Source organism: Pteropus medius, unplaced genomic scaffold (genome assembly GCF_902729225.1).
Source record: "Pteropus medius unplaced genomic scaffold, Ma_sr-lr_union100, whole genome shotgun sequence".
NCBI lineage: Eukaryota > Metazoa > Chordata > Mammalia > Chiroptera > Pteropodidae > Pteropus > Pteropus medius.
Window position 1 is genome coordinate 343,696 of NW_024340851.1, and position 24,997 is coordinate 368,692.

At 34.1% G+C, this 24,997-nt stretch overlaps 1 protein-coding gene across 1 annotated transcript in view; it reads right to left on the bottom strand.

Annotated features, from left to right (window-relative positions):
• Positions 1-20,313: 20,313 nt before the first annotated feature.
• The window catches only part of MAGT1 (magnesium transporter 1), a 44,150-nt gene continuing 39,466 nt past the window's right edge, over positions 20,314-24,997 (bottom strand). Inside the window, exons 9-10 of the mRNA XM_039849301.1 lie at positions 23,560-23,650; positions 20,314-22,406 (exon numbers count right to left, since the gene is read on the bottom strand). Coding sequence (XP_039705235.1) covers positions 22,391-22,406; positions 23,560-23,650 — 107 coding nt within the window. The 3' untranslated portion in view covers positions 20,314-22,390. The remainder of the gene's footprint in view (positions 22,407-23,559; positions 23,651-24,997) is intronic.

Genomic DNA, 24,997 nt, shown 5'->3' on the forward strand with positions numbered 1-24,997 from the left:
TGAAAACAATCATCAGAATCCTACCAAAGGAAAAGTCCAGGACCAGATGGCTTCACCAGTGAATTCTACCAAACATTCAAGCAAGATTTAACACCTATTCTCCTCAAACTCTTCCAAAAAATTGAAGAGGAGGCATTACTTCCCAACACATTTTATGAGGCCAATATTACTCTGATACCAAAACTTGGTAAAGATAACACAAGAAAACTACAGACCAATACCTCTCATGAACACAGATGCAAATATTATAAATAAGATACTACTGAACCAAATACAGCAACATATTAAAAAGATTATACACCACAATCAAGTGGGCTTCATCCTAGAGGCACAGAGATGGTTCAATATACACAAATCGATTAATGTGACACACCACATAAACAAATTAAAAAAATAAGAATCATATCATATCAATAGATGCAGAAAAGCCTTCAGTAAGATATAGCATCCATTTATGATCAAAACACTTAACAAAATCGGTATAGAAAAATACCTAGATATAATAAAGGCCATATATGGCAAACACTCAGCCAACATTATACTTAATGGTGAAAAACTAAAAACCTTCCCTCTAAGATCAGGAACAAGGCTAGGCTGTCCACTATCATCACTCTTATTCAATATAACATTGGAGGTCCTAGTGAGTGCAATCAGACAAGAGAAAGATATAAAAGGCATCCAAATAGGAAACGAAGTCAACCTATCACTATTTGCAGATGACATTTGTCTCTCTATAAAAAACCCTAAAGACTCCACAAGAACAATTCTACAAACAATAAGCAAATACAATAAAGTCTCTGGATACAAAATCAATGTTCAAAAATCTATAGTGTTCCTATACCCTAATAATGAAGTGTCAGAAAAAGAGGTAGAAAAAATAATTCTTTTTGCAATTGCAAGAAAAAAAAATACTTAGGAATAACTTTAATGAAACATGTGAGGTACCTATATAATGAAAACGACAAGACCCTATTAAAATAAATTAAAGAAGATACAAAGAAATGGAAAGATATTCCGTGTTCTTCGATTGAAAAATCAACATAGGTGAAATGACCATATCACCTAAAGCATTATACAAACTTAATCCCCATCAAAATCTCATCGGCATTTTTTAAAGAAATAGAACAAGAAATCATTAGATTTATATGGAAGCACAAAAGGCTCCAAATTGCCAATACCATCCTGAGAAAAGAATGACGCTGGAGGCATCATTCTGCCCCACTTCACTTTATACTATAAAGCGACAATAATCAAAATGGCATGGTATTGGCAGGAAAATGACACGGACAAGTGGAACAGAATTGAGAATCCAGAAGTAAACCCATATTGATGTGGACAAATAATTTTAAACAAAAAAGCCAAAAACATACAGTGGAGAAAGGAAAGCCTCGTCAATAAATTGTGCTGGGAAAACTGGAAAGCCACTTGCAAAAGAATAAAACTAGACTGTTATCTACCACCACACACCAAAATTAACGCAAAATGGATTAAGAACCTGAATATAAAACCTACAACAATAAAATGCATAGAAGAAAACATAGGAACTCAACTCAGGGACCTTGGACTTAAAGAGGATTTCATGAATTTGATCTCAAAGACAATGGAAGTAAAAGCTAAAATAAATGAATGGGACTACATCAAACTAAAAAAACTTCTGTTCAGCAAAAGAAACCTTCGACAAGGTAAAGAGACGACCATCCAAATGGGAAAATATATTTGCAAGCAACACCTCCAATAAGGGCCTAATATCCGAAATATACAAAGAGCTCATAAAACTCGATAACAACAAAAACAAATGATCCAATTAAAAAATAGGCAGAGGAACTGAACAGACACTTCTCCCTAGGTGATGTACAAATGGCCAACAAATATATGAAAAGATGTTCAACTTCACTAGCTATTAGGGAAAAGCAAATCAAAATCACAATGAGATACCATCTCACACCTTTTAGAATGGCTATAATCAACAGGACAAGTGATAAGAAATGTTGGAGAGGATGTAGAGAAATAGAAACCCTCATATACTGCTGGTGGGACTGCAAATTGGTACAGCCGCTATGGAAATCAGTATGGAGGTTCCTCAAAAAACTAAGACTTGATCTACCATGTGATCCACCAATCTCTCTACTGGGTATTTACCCCAAAGTCTTGAAAACCCATATCCGAATAGATATTTGCACACTGATGTTCACAGCAGCATTATTCACAGTGGCCAGGACATGGAAGCAACGCAAGTGTCCTACGATAGATGATTGGTTAAAGAAGCTGTGGTACATATATACAATGGAATATTACTCAGCCATAAGAAGTGATGAAATACTGCCATTTGTGACAACGTGGATGGACCTCGAGACAATCATGCTAAGCGAAATAAGCCAGGCTGAAAAAGTTGAAAATCACATGATATCACTTATATGTGGGATATAAACCTAAAAGCAACAAATGAGCAGGACAAACAAACAGAGGCTCATGGACATGGACTATAGACTAGTGGTTACCAGAGGGCTATACTAGTGAAGTGGAGGAGGAGAAGAGAGGTAGATGGGATAAAAGGGGTCAAATATAGGGTTTAGGAGGAGGGTGAAGTGGGTAAAGGGGATCAAATATATGGTCGCTGAAGGAAACTGGTCTTTGGGTGGTAAACACGCAACGGAATATACAGATGTCAAATGATAAAGTACACTTGAAAATTATATAATTGTATTAATAAATGTTATCCCAAGAAACTTAATTTTTAAAAAATTTACATAATTTTTAAAAGACACTGTTAAGAGAATAAAAACATATGCCATAAACTGGTTGAAACTCTTTATAAAAATATTTGATAAAAGATTGTTATTAAATATATACAATGAACTCTTACACCTCAACAATAAGAAAACAAAAACCCAATTTAAAAGTGGCAAAAGAACTGAACAGATACCTCATCAAAGAAGATGGACTGATCACAAATAAGCTTATGAAAAAATGTTCAACATCATATGTCACCCGAGAAATGCAAATTAAAAGAACAGTTGGATACCATTGCACAGCTATTAGAATGGTTAAAATCTGAGAAACTGACAACAGCAAATGTTGATGAAAAGATGGGAGAATGCAAAATGGTACAGCCACTTTGGAAAATTTCTTACAAAGCTAAACATACTTTTACCATATGACCCACAATTGCAGGAATGAATGAGTGAATGAATGAATGGATGAATGAATGAAAGACTTACATCCACACAGAAACCTGCACACAGATGTTTATATCAACTTTATTCATAATTGCCAAAACCTGGAAGCAACCAACATATCCTTCAGTAGATGAACGGATAAATAAACGATGGTACATCCAGACAATGGAATTTTTAATCAGTCCTAAAAGAAATTAGATATCAAGCCATGAAAAGGCTAGAGGAAATTTAAATGCATATTACCGAGTGAAAGAAGCCAATCTGAGAAAGCTACATACTGTATGATCCCAACTATATAATATTCTGGAAAAGACAAAACTATGAAGACAGTAAAAAGGTCAGTGGATGTCGGGGGCTATGGGGAGGGATGAATAGGCAGGGCACAGGGTATTTTTAGAGCAGTGAAACTATTCTGTATGACACTATAATGGTAGATATTGTCATTATACATTTATCCAAACCCATAGAATGTACAACACCAAGAGCGAAACCTAATGTAAACTATGGAGTCTAGGTAAAAATGATGTGTCGATGTGAGTTCATGAATTGTCACACCACGCTAGTAATTAATCATTGAGAAAACTGGGAATGGGGTGGGATAGGTAAGGGAGTGTATGAGAATGCTCAGTACTCTCTGCTCTATTCTTCTGTAAACCTAAAATTGTTCCATAAAATTCCACTAAAATATATATGATTTTAAAAGCATAAAGTAGTAACACTTTTTCTTTAGGTCTGAGTAGTCGTTTTTTTTTTTTCATTTTAAATTTATTTATTTATTTGTTTGTTTGTTTGTTTATTGGTGGCATTGGCTAATGAAATCTGATAAGTTCCAGCTGTACATTTTAAAAATAAGGCATATATATATTTACATTTTGTGTTCACCTCCCATAGTTACATATCTTTCTGTCACCACATATTAGACCCTTTTTACCCCGTCGAAATACCCCACCCCCTCCACCTACAATCTGGTAAACACCAGTCTATTGTTCATGTCCATGAGTCTCTGTTTGTTTGTCCTGTTTGTTAGGTGCTTTTAGGTTTATATTCCACATATAAATTACATCATGTGATTTTCAACGTTTTCTCTCTGGCTTATTTCGCTTTGCATGATTATCTCAAAGTCCATCCATATTGTTGTAAAATGGCAGTATTTCATCTGTTCTTATGGCTGAGTAGTATTCCATTGTATATATGTACCATCGCTTCTTGAGCCAATCATCTATCGTAGGACACTTCAATTGCTTCCATGTCCTGGGCACTGTGAATAATGCTGCTATGAACATCGGTGTGAAAATATCTTTTCGGATATGGGTTTTCAAGTCTTTGGGGTAAATACCCATTAGAGGGATTGATGGATCATATGTTTGATCAATTCTTAGTTTCTTGACGAACTCTATGCTGTTTCCCATAGTGGCTATACCAATTTGCAATCCCACCAGCCATGTATGAGGGTTCCTTTTTCTCCGCATCCTCTCCAGCATTTGTTGTTACTTGTCCTGCTGATAATATCTATTCTAACAGATGTGAGATGGTATCTCATTGTGATTTTGATTTGCATTTCCCTAATAGCTAGTGATGTTGAGCATCTTTTCAAATATTTGTTGGCCATTTGTATGTCCCCTAGGGAGAAGTGTCTGTTCAGGTCCTCTGACCATTTTTTGATTGGATCATTTCTTTTTTTGTTGTTATTGAGTCGTTTGAGTTCTTTGTATATTCTGTATATTAGGCCCTTATCGGAGGCGTTGCTTGCAAATATATTTTCCCATTTGGATGATTGTCTCCTTAACTTGATGATTTCTTTTTCTGAGAAGCTTTTTAGTTTGATGTAGTCCCATTCATTTATTTTAGCTTTTACTTCCCTTGCTTTTGAGTTCAAATTCATGAAATCCTCTTTAAGTCCAAGGTCCTTGAGTTTAGTTCCTATGTTTTCTTCTATGCATTTTATAATTTCAGGTCTTATATTCAAGTCCTTAATCTATTTTGCGTTAATTTTGGTGTGTGGTGATTGACAACAGTCTAGTTTCATTCTTTTGCAGGTGGCCTTCCAGTTTTCCCAGCACAATTTATTGATGAGGCATTCCTTTCTCCACTGTATATTTTTGGCTTTTTTGTCTAAAATTATTTGCCCATATCAATATGGGTTTACTTCTGGACTCTTGATTCTGTTCCACTGGTCAGTGTGTCTGTTTTTCTGCCAATACCATGATGTTTGTTTACTGTCTCTTTGTAATACAATTTGAAGTCAGCAGAGTGATCCTCCAGCCTCACTTTTTTTTTCTCAGGATGACTTTGGCAATTCGGGGTCTTTTGTGCTTCCATACAAATCTGATGATTTCTTGTTCTATTTCTTTAAATAATGCTGATTGGATTTTAGTAGGGATTGTATTAAATCTGTATAATGCTTTCAATAATATGGTCATTTTAACTATGTTGTTTCTTCCAATCCCGAACACAGAATATCTTTCCATTTTTTTGTATCTTCTTCGTTTTCTTTTAATAGGGTCTTGTAGTTTTCATTATATAGGTCCTTGACATGTTTCATTAGGTTTATTCCTAGGTATTTTATTCTTTTTGCTGCAATTGCAAAAGGAATTATTTTTTCCACTTCTTTTTCTGACACTTCATTAATTAGAATATAGGAACACTATGGATATTTGAACGTTGATTTTGTATCCAGAAAATTTACTGTATTTGCTTATTGTTTCTAGTAATATTCTTGTGGAGTCTTTAGGGTTTTCTATATAGAGAATCATGTCATTGGCAAATAGTGACAGTATGACTTCTTCGATTCCTATTTGGTTGCCTATTATATCTTTCTCTTGTCTGATTTAACTTGCTAGGACCTCCAATGTTACATTGAATAACAGTGGTGATAGTGGACAGCCTAGCCTTGTTCCTGATCTTAGAGGGAAGGTTTTTAGTTTTTCACCATTAAGAATAATGTTGGCTGAGGGTTTCTCATATATGGCCTTTATTATATTAAGGTATTTTCCTTCATATTGATTTTGTTAAGTGTTTTGGATCATAAATGGATGCTGTATCTTGTCAAAGGCTTTTTCTGCATCTATTGATATGATATGATTCTTATTCTTTAATTTGTTTATGTGGTGTGTCATATTAATCGATTTGTGTATATTGAACCATCCCTATGCCTCTGGGATAAAGCCTACTTGATCGTGGCGTATAATCTTTTAATATGTTGCTGTATTCAGTTTGCTAGTATCTTATTTAGAATATTTGCATGTGTGTTCATGAGAGATATTGGTCTGTAGTTTTCTTTTTTTGTGTTATCTTTACTAGGTTTTGGTATCAGAGTAGTATTGGCCTCATGAAATAAATTGGGAAGTATTGCCGCCTCTTCGATTTTTTGAAAGAGTTTGAGGAGAGTAGGTATTAAATCTTGCTTGAATGTTTGGTAGAATTCACTGGTGAAGCCATCTGATTCTGGATTTTTCCTTTTAGTAGGATTTTGATGATTGTTTCCATTTCCATACTGCTGATCATTCTATTTAGATTTTCCAATTCTTAATTCAGTCAAGGAAAGTTTGATTTTTCTAACTACTGGTTCATTTCTTCTATGTTATTAAATTTTGCATTATATATTTTTCATGGTATTCTTGTATGATCATTTGTATTCTGTGGTGTCTCTCATAATTTCCTCTCTTTCATCCCTGATTTTGTTTATTTGTGTCCTTTCTCTTTTTTCTTTAGTGAGTCTAGCTAGGGGCTTGTCAATTTTACTAACCTTCTCAAGGAATCAGCTCTTTGTTGCATTTAATTTTTCTATTGTTTTGTTGTTGTTGTTGTTGTTGTTTTCAATTTCATTTATAATGCTCTAATTTTGATTATTTCTTTCCTTCTGCTGACTTTAGGCTTCATTTGTTCTTCCTTCTCTAGATTTTTAAAAGGAAGCATTAGGTTGATTATTTGGGCTTGTTCTTGTTTTTTGAGATAGGCCCGTAGTGACATGAACTTTCCTCTCATGATCGCTTTTGCCATATCCCAAGAGATTTGATATGTTGGACTATCATTGTCATTCATTTCTATATATCTTTTGATCTATCTTTTTATTTCTTCTCTGACTCAGTCATTCTTCAGTAGCATGTTGTTTCATCTCCATGTATTTGTGGTTTTTCTCGCTGTCTTTTTACAGTTGATCTCCAGCTTCAAAGCATCATGATAAGAGAATATGGTTATATGGTTTCAATCCTCTTATATTTGTTGAGGCTATTTCTGTGTCCCAGTATGTCGTCAATCCTTGAGAATGTTCCATGTGCACTAGAGAAGAATGTATAAGTGGCTGCTTTGGGGTGAAATGCTCTGTAAATGTCAAATGTGTCATTTAAGGATTTTATTTCCTTATTGATTTTCTGTTTGGATGACATGTGCATATCCGACAGTAGGGTATTTAGGTCCTCTACTACGATAACGTTTTGGTCCATTTCTCCCTTTAGTTCTGTTAGTAATTGCTTCAAATATTTTGGGACACTCTGAATGGCAACATAGATATTAATAAGTGTTATGTCTTCTTGGCATACATTTCTCTTTATCAATATGAAGTGTCCCTTAGTATCTTTCCTTACCTTTTTTATTTTGAAGTCTATTTTGTCCGATATTAGTACTGCTACTCCCGCTTTTCTCTGAATGCCATTTGCTTGAAATATTATTTTCCACCCTTTCACTTTGAGTCTATATTTGTCTTTGGAACTGATAGTGTCTTCTGGAGGCAGCGTATGGTTGGGTTTTGTTTTTTGAACCAATGTGAAACTCTATGGCTTTTTATTGGTGAGTTCAATCCATTTACATTTAGGGTGATTATTGATATAGGAGGTTTTCTTATAACCATTTTATCTTTTGCTTTCTAATAGCTCGGTGTTTCCTTTACTTTCTTGTCCGTGTGTGTGTGTGTGTGTGTGTGTGTGTGTGTAAAGCGATGTGTGTTTTGGTTATGTTTTATGGGTTTTCCCTCTGGTCCTTCTTGTTTTATGTTACATATTACAGTTGTGAATCATTGGTGTGTGGTTACCATTACGAATATGGAAATGATAGTTTATAGATAGATAGATAGATAGATAGATAGATAGATAGATAGATAGATAGATATAGAAGTCCATTTTCTTCTGCATGTGCCTTATCTCCATTCCCCTTTGTATCTTTGAATCCTCTCCTTTTCAGTCATTGTTGTCTCAGTTTGTCTCTCTGTATGCTGAATGTTACCATGTTGCTATAGCAAATCTCTTCTTATTGTTTAAGCTTATAATGCCTTGTTATTAGTAAGGGTTGCACTCCTCTGCTTCTATCTGCCTGCTAGTCACCTTACTCCTAGTTATGTATTTTTTTTTTGTCATTTTGTTTTAGGTGAGCTGACCCCTTTCAGTGTTTCCTCTAATGCAAGCCTCGTAGTGGAGTATTCCCTCAATTTTTGAATGTCTGTAAATGTCTTTATTTCTCCTTCATATCTAAAGGAGAGCTTTGCTGGATACATTATTCATGGATAGTAGTACTTTCATTTAATAGTTTGAATATTTGATTCCACTCCTTTCTGGCTTGTAAGGTTTGAGCTGAGAAGTTCGACGATAATCTTATGGGTTTTCCTTTTTAGGTTAACATCTTCTTTTCCCTGGCTTCCTCTAGAATTCTTTTTTTGACTTCAGTTTTTATTAATTTTAATGTAATATGTCATAGATAAGGACTATTGAGGTCAAAATAATTGGGTGTTTTTATTGTTTGCTTTTTGGATTTTAAGCTTCAGCACGTTTCTTAGATTTAGGAAATTCTCATCAACTATTTGAAAATTCTTTCTAGTCCCTGTTCCTTTTCCTTGCCTTTGGTAATGCCCATTATTCTTATGTTTCCTCTCCTGATGGTATCAGTTAGTACTTGTAATTCTCTTTCATTCTTTTTCATTCTTTGGTTTCTCTCTTCTTCCTTCTGATTTATTTCTAGATTTCTGTCTTTGATATCATTTATCTTTTCCTCCATTTGGTTGACTCTATTTCCCAACCTTGCTATTTCATTTTTCATGTCTTTCAGTGTGTTCTTCATCTCCAGAAGTTCAATTTGGTTCTTTTTGAGGTTTTCAGTCTCCTTGCTAAAAAACTTGTTCTGCAGATCTAGTTTGTTTGTTTTTTTTTAATTCAACTCCTGGAATTGTTGGTATGAATTGTTTTGTATCTCATTGAGCTTTTTCGGAAGTACCATCCTGAATTTTTTGTTATTTAACTTGCATATTTCTATGTCTGTAAACTGATTTTCTGGGGGTTTTTCTCTTTCTTTCTGAGACGCCTTGTCACCTTGGTTGTTCTTAGTGTTTAATGGACTATTTCTCTGTCTGGGCATTAATGGAAGTGTATTCTGGTTTTTTTCCAGAAAGAAGATTTATTATATAAAGGTCTTTCTTTAGCCTGTTTCAAAAAAAAGGCACTTTTCTTTTGGTTTCCAGTAGGTGGTGTCTAAGCCTCTTGGATCCCTGCTTCATATAGTCTTAATAATGCCTTTCTTTTTCTTATAAATATTCAATCCCGCTTGCTACTCTCAGTCTCAGTCCCTGTCAGTGTTAGGGACATTTTCGATAATGTTTTCTCAGATTTCCCTGGGGCTCTATGGTGTTCGTTCATGGAGGATATGGGGGTGGGGCCCTCTGGTTGGGAGATGGAGGCTGCAGCTCAGCCTCAGTTTTGCAACTGCAGCTGGTAAAAATCAACTGTTGTTTCTCTGCCATTCTCGCTTCTCTGTTGTCCCCACTTCTCTGCTTTCTGTCCTGATAACTGGGCATTGCCGTTGGCCTCGTGGAGCTCACAGCTCTCCCAGGCAGAGTTGTTCAGGGAACTTGCTGTACCTTCCCCCTCCCCCTTTCTCCTACAGGGGGCTCTGGCTGCGAGAGTCAGCTTCTTTGTTTCTCCTAGTGCACTGTCCAACACCCAGTGTTCTGACCTGTGGTCGCTCTTATGTACAGATCCCATGCTCAGATGTGCTGGTGTGCAGTTTGGGTGTTTTCTTGTTGAGTTTTAGATGTTCAGCTTAGTGTTGTTTCAAGGGGAGGGACCTGGGGAAATCTCTCCCTCTGTTGCATTTCTCCAACTTCTGTTTAGTTTTTTTAGCATATAGGAAATTCGGTCCACTCACATTATGACACTATGGGTGAGAACAGAATCTTTAAAAGTAAATCATCTACAAACTTCCAGCTATAAAATAAATAGGTCATGAAGATGTAATGTATAGAATGACAACTATAATTTATAATACTGTATTGCATATTTGAAGGTTGCTAAAAGAGTAAATTTTAAAAGTTATCACAAGAAAAAAACTTATAATTATGTATGGTGAAGGATGTTAATTAGAACTATTGTGATGACAAATTTACAATAAATACAAATATCGAATCATTATGTTGTACATCTGAAACTAAAATTACATGCATTATATCTCAATAAAAAGAAAATATTTTGATTTACTAATGTCAACCAATGGTTACTGGTGCCAAATCAACACCAACAGAAAATCTCCAATTTGGGATGTGATGAAAATAGAAACTTTATTCAGTGCAAACAGCTCAGTAGTGATAAAGGTCAATTATGAAGCACGGCTGTGTAATAGCATGGCTTTGAGATGGCCCTGTGGGTAGACAGACCTGGGGTGAGGTGACCCTAGGGTGAGACAGCTCAGCTCTGTTCCAGTCTGTTCCACCTGCTCCAGCCCACTCCCCTGCTCTGCTTTGCACCTGTCTGTTCCATTCTGCCTGCTCTGCTCTGGTGAGAGTTCTTTAGTGTTTCAGCTCTAGCCAGGGAAAGGTAGTCTTCTGTCTTTAGTGGAAAGAGAAAGTGTGCTCCCCAAGCCAGAGGAAAGTTGACCTATATATAGAGAAGTCCCAGTCCCTTGACCCTGTTTGTTCCATCTTCATGCAAATAAGGACTCCGAATCTTCACAGTTTGATTGGCCCAAAAAGCACTGCCCTGATTGTTCAAAATTGAGCTGCTCTGTTTGGTCAATGATGGCTCCAATTGGATAGGGGAAAGCCTCAGTCCTATTGGTTGAGATACAATACCAGGAACTCTTTATAAACGTTGGCTCAGATGACCAGAACACATTGCAGATAGGCAGTTCAGGGCGGAAAGCAGGCAATCCACTGCAGGCTTATCCCTGAAGTACGGTTTGCATGAGAGGCCCCAGTTTAGAAACAGCTTTTAGGCTTTGTTTTTAAATTTGAGCCCAGTTAGCCACCAGGAGTCCTTCTTGGTAGTTATCTTCTCACGGTCCACACTAACAATATCATTATGTTGTATAGCTGAAACCAATGTAGCGTTTGTCAATTATACTTCAAAAAAATTAAATCAAAGAAGCTTAATTTTATAGTTCCAATCCAATTCCTTCTCATAAACTAGTGGGAGTTCAGTAAATTATGTGATATTTTTAAGAGTCGACGCCTAAGGCATTTTAAATAATTGTTTAATTCCACTCTCCAAATCCAATTTTTCAAAAAAAAAGTTACTAAAAGGAAAATAAGAGGCGGGGGGGGATCAGGTGTATTTGAAAATAAACCAAATAGGAATCTTAATTATAAATAGAATGAAGTAAAACTTCAATGGACTAACTGAAGTAAAAAACAAAGCAAGAGGTAGTGAATTTTAAAAAGATCGCTATGCCAAAACGATCCAAATTGTCTAGTTCAGGAGTCTGTCAAGAAATTGTATTTAAAAATTTTTTTAAATTTTATTTTATTAGTTTCAAGTATACAGTACATTGATTAGACATTTATACAGTTTATAAAATGATCCTCCTAATTGCTCTTTCTCTTCTCTGGCTCTATACCCAGCCATTACATTAATGCTAACTGCATTCCCTATGCTGTGCTCCCTATCCCTGTGACCATCTATCAACTACTAATTTGTATTTCTTTATCCCTTCATCCTATTCTCCCAGCCCTCCAAGTCCCCTAACCTCTAGCCATCACCAAATTGTCCTCTATATTTGTGAGTCTCTTTTTGATTAGCTTGTTCTTTTTGTACCTTAGATTTCACATATAAGTGAAATCATTTGGTATTTATCTTTCTCCGTCTGACTTATTTCACTCAGCATAATAACCTCCAGGTCCATTCATGTCTTTGCAAATGGTAGGATTTCATTTTTTTAATGGCTGAATAATATTCCATTGTATATATGAACCATAACTTCTTTATCCAATTGTCTATTGATGAGCATTTAGGTTGCTTCCATATCTTGGCTACTGTGAATTGTGCTGCCATGAACATAGGGGTGCATAGATCTTTACAAATTATTGTTTTGGTTTTCTTTGGCTAAATACCCAGAAGTGCAAAATTGCTGAGTCAAAAGGTATATCCATTTTCAATTTTTTGAGAAGCCTCCAGACTGTTTTCCATAGTGGCTGCATCAATTTGCAATCCCATCAACAGTGTATGATGGTTCCCTTTTCTCTACATCCTTACCAACACTTGTTGTTCTTTGATTTATTGAAGATAGCCATTCTGACGGGTGTCAGGTGATATTTCATTGTGGTTTTAATTTGCATTTTCTGGTGACTAGTGACCTTGAGCATCTTTTCATGTGTCTATTGGCCATCTGTATTTCCTCTTTGGAGAAATACCTATTCAGGTCTTCTGCCCATTTTTTAATTGGATTGTTTGATTTTTTGTTGTTGAGTTATATGAGTTCTTAATATATTTTGGATATTAACACCTTATCAGATATATCATAAGCAAATAGCTTCTTCCATTCAGTTGCCTGTCTTTTCATTTTATCGATGATTTCCTTTGCTGTGCAAAGTTTTTAGTTTGATGTAGTCGCATTTGTTTATTTTTGTTTCCCTTGCCCAAAGAGATATGTCCAAAAAGAAACTGAAATAGCAATAACAGAGATATTACTGTCTATGTTTTCTTCTAGACATTTTATGGTTTCATGTTTTACATTTAAGTTTTTAATCCATTTTGAATCTATTCTTCTATACGGTGTAAGAAGATGGTCCATATTCAGTTTTTTGCATGTTATCTGTCTAGTTTTCCCAACACCACTTATTGAAGAGACTGTCTTTACCCCATTGCATATTCTTGCTTCTTTTTTCATACAGTAAGTGAGCGTATAAGCATGGATTTATTTCTGGGCTCTCTATTCTGTTCCATTGATCAATGTATCTGTTTTGGAATCTCTTTTTCTATCCTTTTATTTTTTTGATTTATTTGTGTCTTTCCATTTGAAGTGAGTCTATTCTAGACAGTCTATCACTGGATTGTGGGGTTGTTAAAAATCCATTTTGCCATTCTCTGCCATCTAATTAGAGTTTAATCATTTACATTTAAGTAATTAATGATAAGGAAAAATTTATTTTTGATATTGTTACTTTCTACATGTTGTATATACTTTGTTTTTCATTCCCTCTATTACAGCTCACTTTTGTGTTTGATTTTGTGGAGTGTATCATTTTGATTCCCTTCTCATTTCCCTTTCTGTTATATTAAATACTTAGTGATTATTTTGAGAACTACAATAAATATTTAAAACTTGTAACAATCTAATGTAAATTAATGCCAACTTAACTTCAGTATTATGTAAAAACTCTGGTCCTATATAACTCCACCCTTCCCCTTTTGTTATCATCAAACTTATATCTTTGTACATTGTATGCTCATTAACAGATTTATAATTATTGTTTTATGTATATCATTTTCAATCACATAGGAAAATAAAGAGGAGTTACAAATCAAAAATGCAGTAACACTGGCTTTTAAATTTACCTATGTAGGTATATTTACTAGTCCTCTGTATTTCTTCATATTATTTTGAGTTACTATCTAGTGTACTTTAACTTCAGCCTGAAAAACTTGCTTTAGCATTTCTTGTTGGGCAGATCTACTAGAAACAAATACACTCTCAGCTTTTGATTATCTGAGAATGTCTTAATTTTTTCCTTCTTTTTGAAGGATCATTATGACAGATACAGAATTCTTGGTTGACTTTTTTTTTCTGTCAGCACTTTAAAAATGTCATCCCACTGCTTTCTGACCTTGGTTTCTAATGAGAAATTGGCTGTTAATCTTATTGAGAATTTAAGTGACAAATCATTTCTCTCTTGATACATTCAAGATTCTCGTTCTGTCTGTGTGTCTTGGTATGGATCTCTTCATGATTATTTTACTTGGAGTTTGGTGAGCTTCTTGGATGTGTAGATACATGACTTCCATCAAATTTGGGAAGTATCTGGCCATCATTTCTTCATCCTGATTGGACTCTCATTATGTGTAGATAGGTATATTTGATGGTGCCCCACAAGTCTCTTAGGTTCTGTTATTTTATTCATTCTTTTTTCTTGCTGCTTCTTCAATTGGATGATTGTAATTGACTAATCTTGACATTAACCATTTCTTTTTTCTGCCTGCTCACATATGGTTTTGAAGATCTCTAGGTAAATTTTTTTATTACTCTATCTTTCAGCTCAAAAATTTATATGTGGTTCTGTTTTTCTGATATCTATCTCTTTATTTTTCCCCCAAGACTAATGTTTTTTTTTCTAGCTCAGAGTTATAATTGACACATGCGATTTTGTAAGTTTAAGGTGTAGTGTGTGATTCGATTCAGATATATGAGATGTTTATAAAAAAAAATGTTATCACATCCTTTACCTCATAAAATTACCATTTTGTTGTTGTTATGGTCTTCCTATTGATATTTTCTGGTGAGACATTGTTCACCTTGTTTCATTTAGTTCTTTAGACATATTTTCCTTTAGCGTTCTGAACATATTTTAAACAGGTGATTTAAAGTATTTTTCTAGTAAGTCCAATGTCTGGGCTTCCTGAGGTATAGTTTCTGTAAATTTCTCTTTTTCCCTATGAATAAACTATACTTTCTTATTTTTTTATGAGCCTCATAAATTTTTGTTGATAATTGGACATTTTTAAACTGATAATGTGGTAACTCTGGAAATCAGATTCTCTTTTCCCAGGGTTTGTTGTTGTATGTCGTAGTTTTTCCTTAGTGAAGTTTCTAAACTATTTTTGTAAAGACTATTCTTTGTCATGTGTGGACAATGAAGTGTGTTTCACTACTTTAATGGTCATCTAATGATTTGATAGTGATTTGCTTAGACATCTAGAGGGGAAAAAAAAAGTACTATCTCAATCTGTAGACTGGCCCTTTGTTGGTACAGTTCCTTAACACTCAGCAAGTGTTTACAACTCTGATGTAGCTTTCACTTCTTGCTTGCACTGAGCATAAATATCAGACAAAGGTGAAAGCTTAGAGAACTCAAGTCTTTTCTGAACATGCATCCTATTCTGAATATATAAAGCCTTTGTTTTCCAAAGCTAAGTCTCTTCTCAGCTTTTCCTCCCAGACTTTTGGCATATCTATTGTTTGCCACAACTGCAATGTTTTGTCCCAGGGAGTAGTGGCTTGTTCATTTGTGTTTCAGTATTTTTGAGAACATCTCGTGCATGACTGCTTTTCTGCCTAAAAGATTTCTGAGACAGGTGAAACTAAGGCGAGCCCCTTGTGTCATTCCTTCAGAGAAACCACAGATGGATCGAACAGACAAATAAAATTTGTTGAGAACATGGTCTGCTCTGTTCCCTCTGGGACCAGCTACCCACACTGGGAACACAGACTGCCATCTTCCAACTCTTCCCCATCAAAGTTGGGGGTATGGGGCAAGGCTAAAATACCACAAAGCTCTCCTACCATGCTTGTTTCCTTTTTTTTTTTTTTTTGATTCAGCATTCACTTGGTTGCTTTAAACTTTTGACTACTTTCCAGAGTTCCAACGAAGTTTATTCTGACATTTTTCACTCATTTTTCTTTCAGTGTTTCTGTGAGGGAATGGGCCCTCAAAGTTGTTTACTCTTCCATTTCTGTCTTGGCTATTTTTGGCCCTTCACATTTTCATGTAAATTTTAAAACCAGCATTTCAATCTTCACACATACACATAAAAAATCTGCTGGAATTTTTATTGGAATTGACATAAAAGTTGACAGTTTTATGATATTGAAATTTTACATCTATTAACGAGGTATAGTCCTTTTTAAAAATTTATTTAATTAGTTTCAAGTATATAGTACATTGGTTAGACATTTATATACTTTATAAAACGATCCCCTTAATTTCTCCTTCTCTCCTCTGGTTTTCCACCTAGCCAATATGTTAATGCTAACTGCATTCCCTATGCCATGCTCCCCTAACAGGGTATATTTTTAATTACGGTGTCCTTTAATATCTCTCAACAATGTTTTGTAGTTTTCAGTATGTTTTACACATCTTTTATTACATTTATTCCTAATATTATCTTAATTTGAATTAACATTTGACAGAACTAGTCACTCACTCTCAGGGAATTCCATCTTCCTTTCTTCTGATAAGCTGTTGGGACTTGAACCTAATATGTATAATACTATAGCAAAATAGTATATACACAAATTATTATAGTGGTATTTTAGTATTTTGTATATTTATAAAACATTGGTATTTTATAAAAATCTGAGATAAAATTGTCATAGTTATGTACATGTCATCCTCAGATGTTGTTACACCTGAAAAATGGCCAGGAACCAGGATTAAGAATTCTTTGTAATTCTGCCTTGAGTCTTTCCAAACAGAGTGATTAAAGAGTGAGGAGGGGTCAGGATTGCCAGAATGAATTTGATCTTTGAAGGAAAAGAAGAAAGGAAAAAGGAAGAAATCTAACCATAGAGGAAAATAAGTAGTTGGCTTTGCAGGGGTCCTGGAAACCTGCCTTCCTCTTTTTTCCTCAAAATTTTCTACTATCCTCTGTTTCCCTAAGGTTCTTCCACTTCAGTGCTAAGATTCTATGGGAGGCCTTTGTAATTAGATGGTTCTAAAGAAAATACAAATGTCAAATATATATAAGATGGTTCTAAAGAAAATACAAATGTCAAATATATATAAGAAAAGATGCTCAGAATTACTAATAACTTGGGAATCAGTAATCAAAACTAGATACCTTGGAAGAATTTTAAAACAAGTAGATAAGAGTAGTAAGAATGTTATTACAGTGGTGCATTTTTCTCATTTAGAAATTTTAACATGGACCTCTTTGAGTATGACTCAGGATGTAAATGACTATGACTTCAGATTTTTTTAAAGTACTGAAAAGATACTGATAAGAATATTTTGGCATTTCAATACTTTAAAAATCTATCTTGTGAACTAATTATCTTTTAAATTTTTGATTCCTGTCACAGAAGCCTCTCCTTTTCTCTCCCACCCCAACCCTAATAGAGTGATCAAATCCTTCTCTGTACCTACGCTATAACACATACTTTCCTACTAGCACAAAGAATTGCATTTGTTTACATATTTATTTCTACTACAAAGCAGGAAGAAACTTGACAGTAAAGACCTCTTTTTCTTTATTCAATTAGTGAAGCTTTACTAAGCATGTACTATGCAGGCATTTTAGAAAATGAACATACAAAAACAAGTAAGACAATACCCCTGATCCCAAGGAACTTACAGTTTAGGGGAGGAGCTGGGCAATTACAAAATTGAATAACAGAGATCAGTATGCACCAAAGAGAGGAAAGATGTAGAACCCAAAATGGGAGGTCAGGAAAGCTTCCCAGAAATTATAACGTTTGAGCTGTTTGGAGGGGGAGAAAACATTTATTTGAAGGGCGTAAAAAGAACTTCAGAGCAGGTCTCTAGCTGCATTTGCTAACCATACAGCCACAGCCAGGTATTATAAACTGGAAGGTTCAGACCAAATGGATCATTTCTAAGTGTGGATGTTGGGTAGAGCCAACACATCCTAATAAGATTTTTCCCAGCTGAAAGTCATTATTTACAAAGCACTCATTGAAATATACTAATCATCGCTGATTCTGCAGGCAGGGTTTATCGGAATGTCCCTAAAGTGTCACCCAAGAGTCCGAAGACCATGCTTCAACATTTCCACAAGTCACACTCTATCCAGCTGTACTCATATTTTCAAGACAATGATCAAATACAAAGTGGTGTCAGTGAGGATATGCCAATATGGAGTTGGGGTTGAGGCATTTATTATAGTATTTATTTTTATTTTGAATTGTGGTAAATATGCATAAAATTTACCATCTTTACAATTTTTAAATGTACAGTTCAGTAGTGTTAAGTTTATTCATACTGCTGTGCAACCAACCTCCAGAATTCATCTTGCAAAACTGAAACTCTATATTCATTAAACAATAACTCTCTAGTACTCCTTCCCTAGGCCCGGGCAACCACCATTCTACTTTCTGTCTCTATGTATTTGTACGTGCCTCATATAAGTGGAATCATACAGTTTTTGTCTGTTTGTGACTGGATTATTTCACTTAGCATAATGTCCTAACAAGGTTCCTCCGTGTTGTAGCATGTCAGAATTTCCTTTTTTTAAGGCTGAATAATATTCTATGGTATGTATTACCACATTGTTTTTCTGTTCACCCATCAATGAACATTTGATTGCTCTACATTTTGGCTATTGCGAATAATGCTGCCTTAAACATCGGTATATAAGTCTCTTTGAGATTCTCCTTCTAATTCTTTTGGATATGTATCCAGAAATGGAATTGCTGGATCATATGGTAATTTCTAATTTTTTGAGGAATCGTCATACTATTTTCCATAGTGACTGTACCATTTTACACTCCCACCACCGAACCATACAAGGGTTCCAATTTCTCTATATCCTTGCCAACACTTCTTTCCTGTTTTTTTAATAGTAGCCATCCTAATGGGTGTGGGGTGGTATCTCATTGCGGTTTTGATTTGCATTTCTCTTATGATTGACAGTCATTGGTATTTTGTCTCCTAATTACACCTAGGAAAAGTTGAGAACACAGAAAGGAATGTACAGATAAAAAATTCCTGGCTATTGTCCCCACTTCCCTTCTAAATAAAAACCTTTCTTTCTCCCCGCCTAAATTCCACTTTCACAGATTAAAGGGAGTCATTCCAGAAATTCCACCCTTCTTCTGAAACCTGCATCAGCCCCTCTGGTATAATACCTCGCTCATTAGGAAACTCTCCCAGCAATTTAAATGTCAGGAAGCAATCAGCGTAGATTAACTATGGTTTCCATGTCTCCAGGGAGTAATTTGTAGCTCCAAGTGAAACCTATTCCATAGGGAATTTGCAGTAAAATGGGAAACCGGTAGGCATTTCCTTGGAGTAATTTGTTATAAATTACTTCACTTCTTTGGGGCAGGTTTTCTTTCGCAGTCAAAATGAAGGGGCTGATTAAATGGTATTAAAGTCCCTTTAGCTTTAACTTTCTATAATATTAGCATACTATTATAGTCGTTGATCTCATCCATGCTTACAACTGAGCAGAACTCATTTAAATCAAGATCTGATATTAACATATTGGTTCCAAGTGGATCCTTGCTAAAATGTATTTCAAAGCCTATTAAACAATTTGCAGCTATAATGGCCTCCACAAGAATTTCATGGCTTCCTCAGAAATCTGACTGCAAAATATCCTACGTTTCAATTATTTAATTCGACACCAAACCTGAATATCACAAATGATATCTATTCAAAATTTAAACACATTTTTAATATTTTGCATCATAGAACAGTGGTCCTGGCAGGACCACGGAGGTGATTTAGTCCACTACACTCACATTAGAACAAAGAAACAGGTCCAGAGAGGTTCACGTGACTTGCCTATGATCACATACCTAGACAGAAACAGAGTAAGGACTAAAAGCTATTTAAAAGCCAAAGCTCTACTTCCAGTACAGTGTTTCTATTCCATGTTGCAAATGTACTGTTGTCCTGTCTCAATTAACTTGATAATCTGTCGGGGTAACTGTTTCAAATCAATTATTTAATACCAAAAGGGAATTACATAGTCACAGTGTTCACTGACTGGGACAAAAGCAAAATCAATCATTGAAAACAGCCATTCATCTACTTATCTTGGCTGTTTTGCCTAATCTAATGGGTCACAGCATTAATGAAGGATAACATGGAATTCTGGAAGAATATGTCTTAATCTAGAAATACTTAAGGAAACTGGCCTATCAAATTGACTGTCATTAGGACAATAAGAAATTTAACTATAATTTCGAAATGGAATATCTCAATATTACGATTCTAGTTTAGTGTTTTAAATTCACCCCTCTTTAGATGTTAATCAAAAACTCAGAATTTAGATTGAAAAAGTTTATTGATATGGTCAAAAAGCGAACAGCCAGATATTTGGTTATCTTTGCCACTATAATGCATCATTTTGAATAGTATTTTAAAATGCATAACAAATAATATTCAAACAATTACTAGAAAAGTAAGAGTCTACTTAAGGCACTTTGTATGAAAGCTAATTTCAAAATTTCCACAAAGGTAACACTATTCTAAGTGTAGTAAATTTGCTTTTTATAGATTTTAGCCAGAATGCAACTTTTCTCCTTACAGAAGAAAAATGTGCTCTTAAGGGAGACAAAAACAAATGCAAAACAAAACAAAACAAAACTGTCATTCTTTCAATGCTTATGGCAAATTATCTGGAGCTATACAGATTACATGGCAGTAGTATTCCCCTGGTCAGTCCATACAAATCAGAGTATCTTCATACAAGTCTCATAAGAATGACAGCATGAATTTATTTGGCCTGAGACAAGTACAAGAATAGCAGATAAGGAATCCAGAATCACAATTTACACGGAGTAATTAACAAAAAGTGGCTCCACCAAAGAGTAAAAAGTCAACTGTATCCCCCCACCTACCAAATCTAATAACAAAAACAAGCAAAAAACAAAAAACAAAACCAAAAACAAAACCAAAACAAAAAAACTCACATAAAACATTTCTTTTTAGACAATTATATCCATTTCTTTCTGCAAATTTCTAGATCACATGGAAGAGTTATTAGATGGTAAATAGTAGCAGGCAGTCACAGTATTATTTTAATGCAATACTTTCTTAATTTTTTTTTCACAATCACAGTTCTTGTATTTCCTAATAGTGGCATTTCAGGATACTCTTCATAACTATGGAGGAGGTTATAGCTAGATTTGATGATAACCATCAACTTTCATTCTTCACAGAAATTTGGTTAGTATATATTTAGGTTATTTGTATGTATAAAACAACAAAGGTTATTTCCATTGACAGAATAAAAAGACAAAACTGAAACAAAACCTATTCAAATGTTTATTTTGTTTCTCCACTTAAAGTGAGAGAATGAAGGCTAAAATAATAGAATAGCTTTTGAGAAACATTTACTTTCTAATGATAGGCAAAAACTTCATGATTTTCTTTTCCCAATCTAGGGAAGGTCCTTTTCCTAAACACAAAGGTTAATGAAATATGTTGTAACCGTAATACAGAAATCAACTTAACCAGATGAACCTATCTTTTTCTCTTAGGTGCAAATGAAATAAGCGGCAATCTCTAATTTGCAGAAACATTTTAGAGCATTTTTAAGTTACACTGATTTTATCACTAAGCTACATTTTTATTATAAAATGGTCTGCCTTAAATAAAACTAGAGAGACGACAGAACCTGAAATCTTCCTAAATACAAGGTAATTACCACTCATGCAGAAATGATAATCCTGTGTTGAGATACTTTTTAACATCCACAGCTACCAAGAAGCATAGCTAGCATTGTATATCAGTAGGAAAGATGGAGGAGGAGGAGGATTGGCTAGTCTTTTTTTTTAAAGGCTAGACGTGTACTCTGAAGAATGGTGTTCCACCTGCATTAGACCACACAGCACATATGATTTCTCTATTCAAAAGGTAAGATGTGCAAAGTATACATATCCATGCAAAATGGAAAAGCTAAGAATGGATTCCTGATTCAATTGATCTGTAACAGGCATATGCAGGAACACCTGGTCAGAACTGTCCTCCCCCCACCTCTGGATAAGATAATAAAAAAATCAGATGGCCAGAAATTAATTAAAGCAGTTTTGAATCTTGTTCTAATTAAACTGAAGTAGTTTTTAAATTTTTATATTATATTTAATACTACTAAATTAAATGTTCCATAAAGTTCACTAGGAACTGAAGATAAAGAGAATTGTATACAAATACTTCATGATTTTGACAGGAAATTGCTGTTAAGGCACTACACATCTTCTTTGGTTAAATGATTAACTATTTAAACCACTTGAAAAAAAGAGGTAATACAAAATACACAAATTGTATTCTTCTTTTCACACACACAACTTTTTCATTTTTCGGCTTCCGTTAATCCAGTGTCTATATCTCTGTAATCCTTTTAGCTCATCAGAAAGCTGAAACAAAAATATATATCAATCTATTACTCTCTGAAAGAAAAGTAGGCTTTACTTGAAATAAATACTTGATTTTAACAGATCACAGAGTGCTTGGGTGCATGTATAATAAACTTGGAGTATCAATAACAAAAAGAAACCCAGAGAGACTAAGTATTAGGAAAAAAGGAAATAGATGTAACTTCGAGTTAAAATATCTCCTGAAGACAAACACCAATTAAAAATTGACTCAATCACAGTGATCAAAAAGTAAGAGAAGTCTCAGCAACATTATCCTTGCATCTCAGTTAGTAATCTACAAAGGAGAAAATATTTTAAAATATACTTACACAGAAGAATAAAAGTATAAATTTGGAAGATTATGTCAAGAATCAAAGTTTTAGTAGGTTTTGGTCTTAAATAAATTTGCAAGAAAAAAATGCAAAAAAAGATTAATTTATGTTGTTCATTGATCAAAAGGCATCTAGGAATGTCACAATGTAATAAATCAGCTAGGGAGATATTCAAAATTATCTACTGAAAACTTGTTAAAAATATGAAAAATGAATTTGTGTCTCAAAAATATTACCTGACATACTTTACTGTTAGTGTTCATAACCCTTTATACAACAGGACAACATTATAGTAAAAGAATAGGAATTATAGTAACTGTTACTCAGGTTATAAAACTAACTCACAACATCCTCCATTACGTAGGTACATTTCTCTTGGCTATTAACAGAGTAAAATCAAAAACTTATAACCAGGAGAATAATTTCCTCTTTGAGCCTTAGAGATTTCTACAAACATTTCAAGCCAATCAGACCTTCTTAAACTTTGTTATACTCTCTACAAACTGGATTTTAATCAGACATTATGTTTGTGCCATCTAAAGAGCCTTTAAAAGTAGAAGTGAGAAAAGGGTGATGTCAGAATAACTCTGAAAGATGTTCCTGAGAAATCACATACTATTTATTGTCCATTATACCATTATTATCTTATATTAATTTTTATGTGCAACATGCCTAAATGGAATCAAAGCCTATTTCTTTACTTTAGAAGCTAGAATAGTCTAGAGGTAAAGCAAAAAAAGAAAAGAAAATATTATAAAGCAACATCAACTGTAATCATTATAAATATAGGCCATCGCTATATAAATATGAAGCAATCATACCTATATGGATATCCATGATATTTAGATCTGAAAATAGAAAGCATCCAACTGAAGAATAATACAACAAGTCCAATACCAGCTACACACATTACTGCAGAAAAACAAAAGGAGAGTAAAATGATTAGTATTAGCATGTTAAGTGTAATAAAGGACCAGGGCATAAATTTTAGTCCAAGAGTGAAAAACAAGGACTATAATTAACTGGTAAATCTCAATTTGCCAACCAACAATTTTTATCCTCATTCTTATATATTCAGGAGTCTGTCTTCTCCTTTAATTTATTCCATTACAAAAGGGTAGCTTCATTTACAGAGTTGTGTTAATTTAATTGTATGAAATAATGAATTCCTTTTAAAGCCATGACAGTCAAGAATTCAGTGTTAGAAACACTTTTACTACTGGCAAGAAAATCATTCAATCACTTATTAAACTTCTTTCAAATCCTTAAAAGTGGCCTTAATGTTTTATTGATAAATATTGACTTAAAGACATCTGATGACATCATAGTGACAGCCTCATTTGAAAGTATTTTATTCATGCATAGGTAACTTCACTGTCTATATGAGGAACTCATTAAACACGGATTCCTCATTTGAATAATGGAGGGAAAAAAACACAATTCTTGGCCCTAAATTCATAGCTTTCTCCATTAATCTCATATGCTCTGGTTTAGCATAGCAGTTAATGACTTTAACTCTAGATACTGACCCTACAACGTTCAAAGATGATGTCCATAACTTGAGACTCTTTGAGTCCCTGGACTAAGACTAAGAAGTATAAAGGCAGGGATGTTGGAAAGCATGTGTGCTACAGCAATGTAAGTGCTAGTGTAACATACTTATTGGTCAATACTAAAAGTAAATTTTAGTTTTATTTTATTTAGGGAACAATTCTTTCCCCTTTTTTAATTTCCACACAATATGATTAGAGGCTAAAATGTAAACATTAAAAATATTTTTTCCAAATATTAATACATGCTCGTTGTAGAAGTTTTTTTCCTAATTAAATGTACACATAAAATATTTATACAGTATCACTCTGTATACATTTGTATTCTACTTTTTTCACATATCTAAAAATAGGGCAGTTCCTGGTACATAGTAAGCGCTAAAGGAATGTTTATTATTTGTGATTATTTCATTAGGTTAGAACCTTAGAAGTAGATCAGATTGTGATTATTTCACTATGTCACCAAAATATTTTACAATTTAAATTCATGCCAACAGTGTAGTACCCTAATCATGAATACTGAAATAGGTAATTTTTAAAGTCAGACAATTAAACGATGTATATTGACTGAACAAAAAACTGATACGTGTTATGTTTTTCTAATATGTAAAATTTCATTTTAATTCAGCAAAATAAATATCTTCCAAATTTGAAATCCAATGTCATCATCCTTTTTTCTACAAGAAAAAGTAAATATATTTAGCTAGGT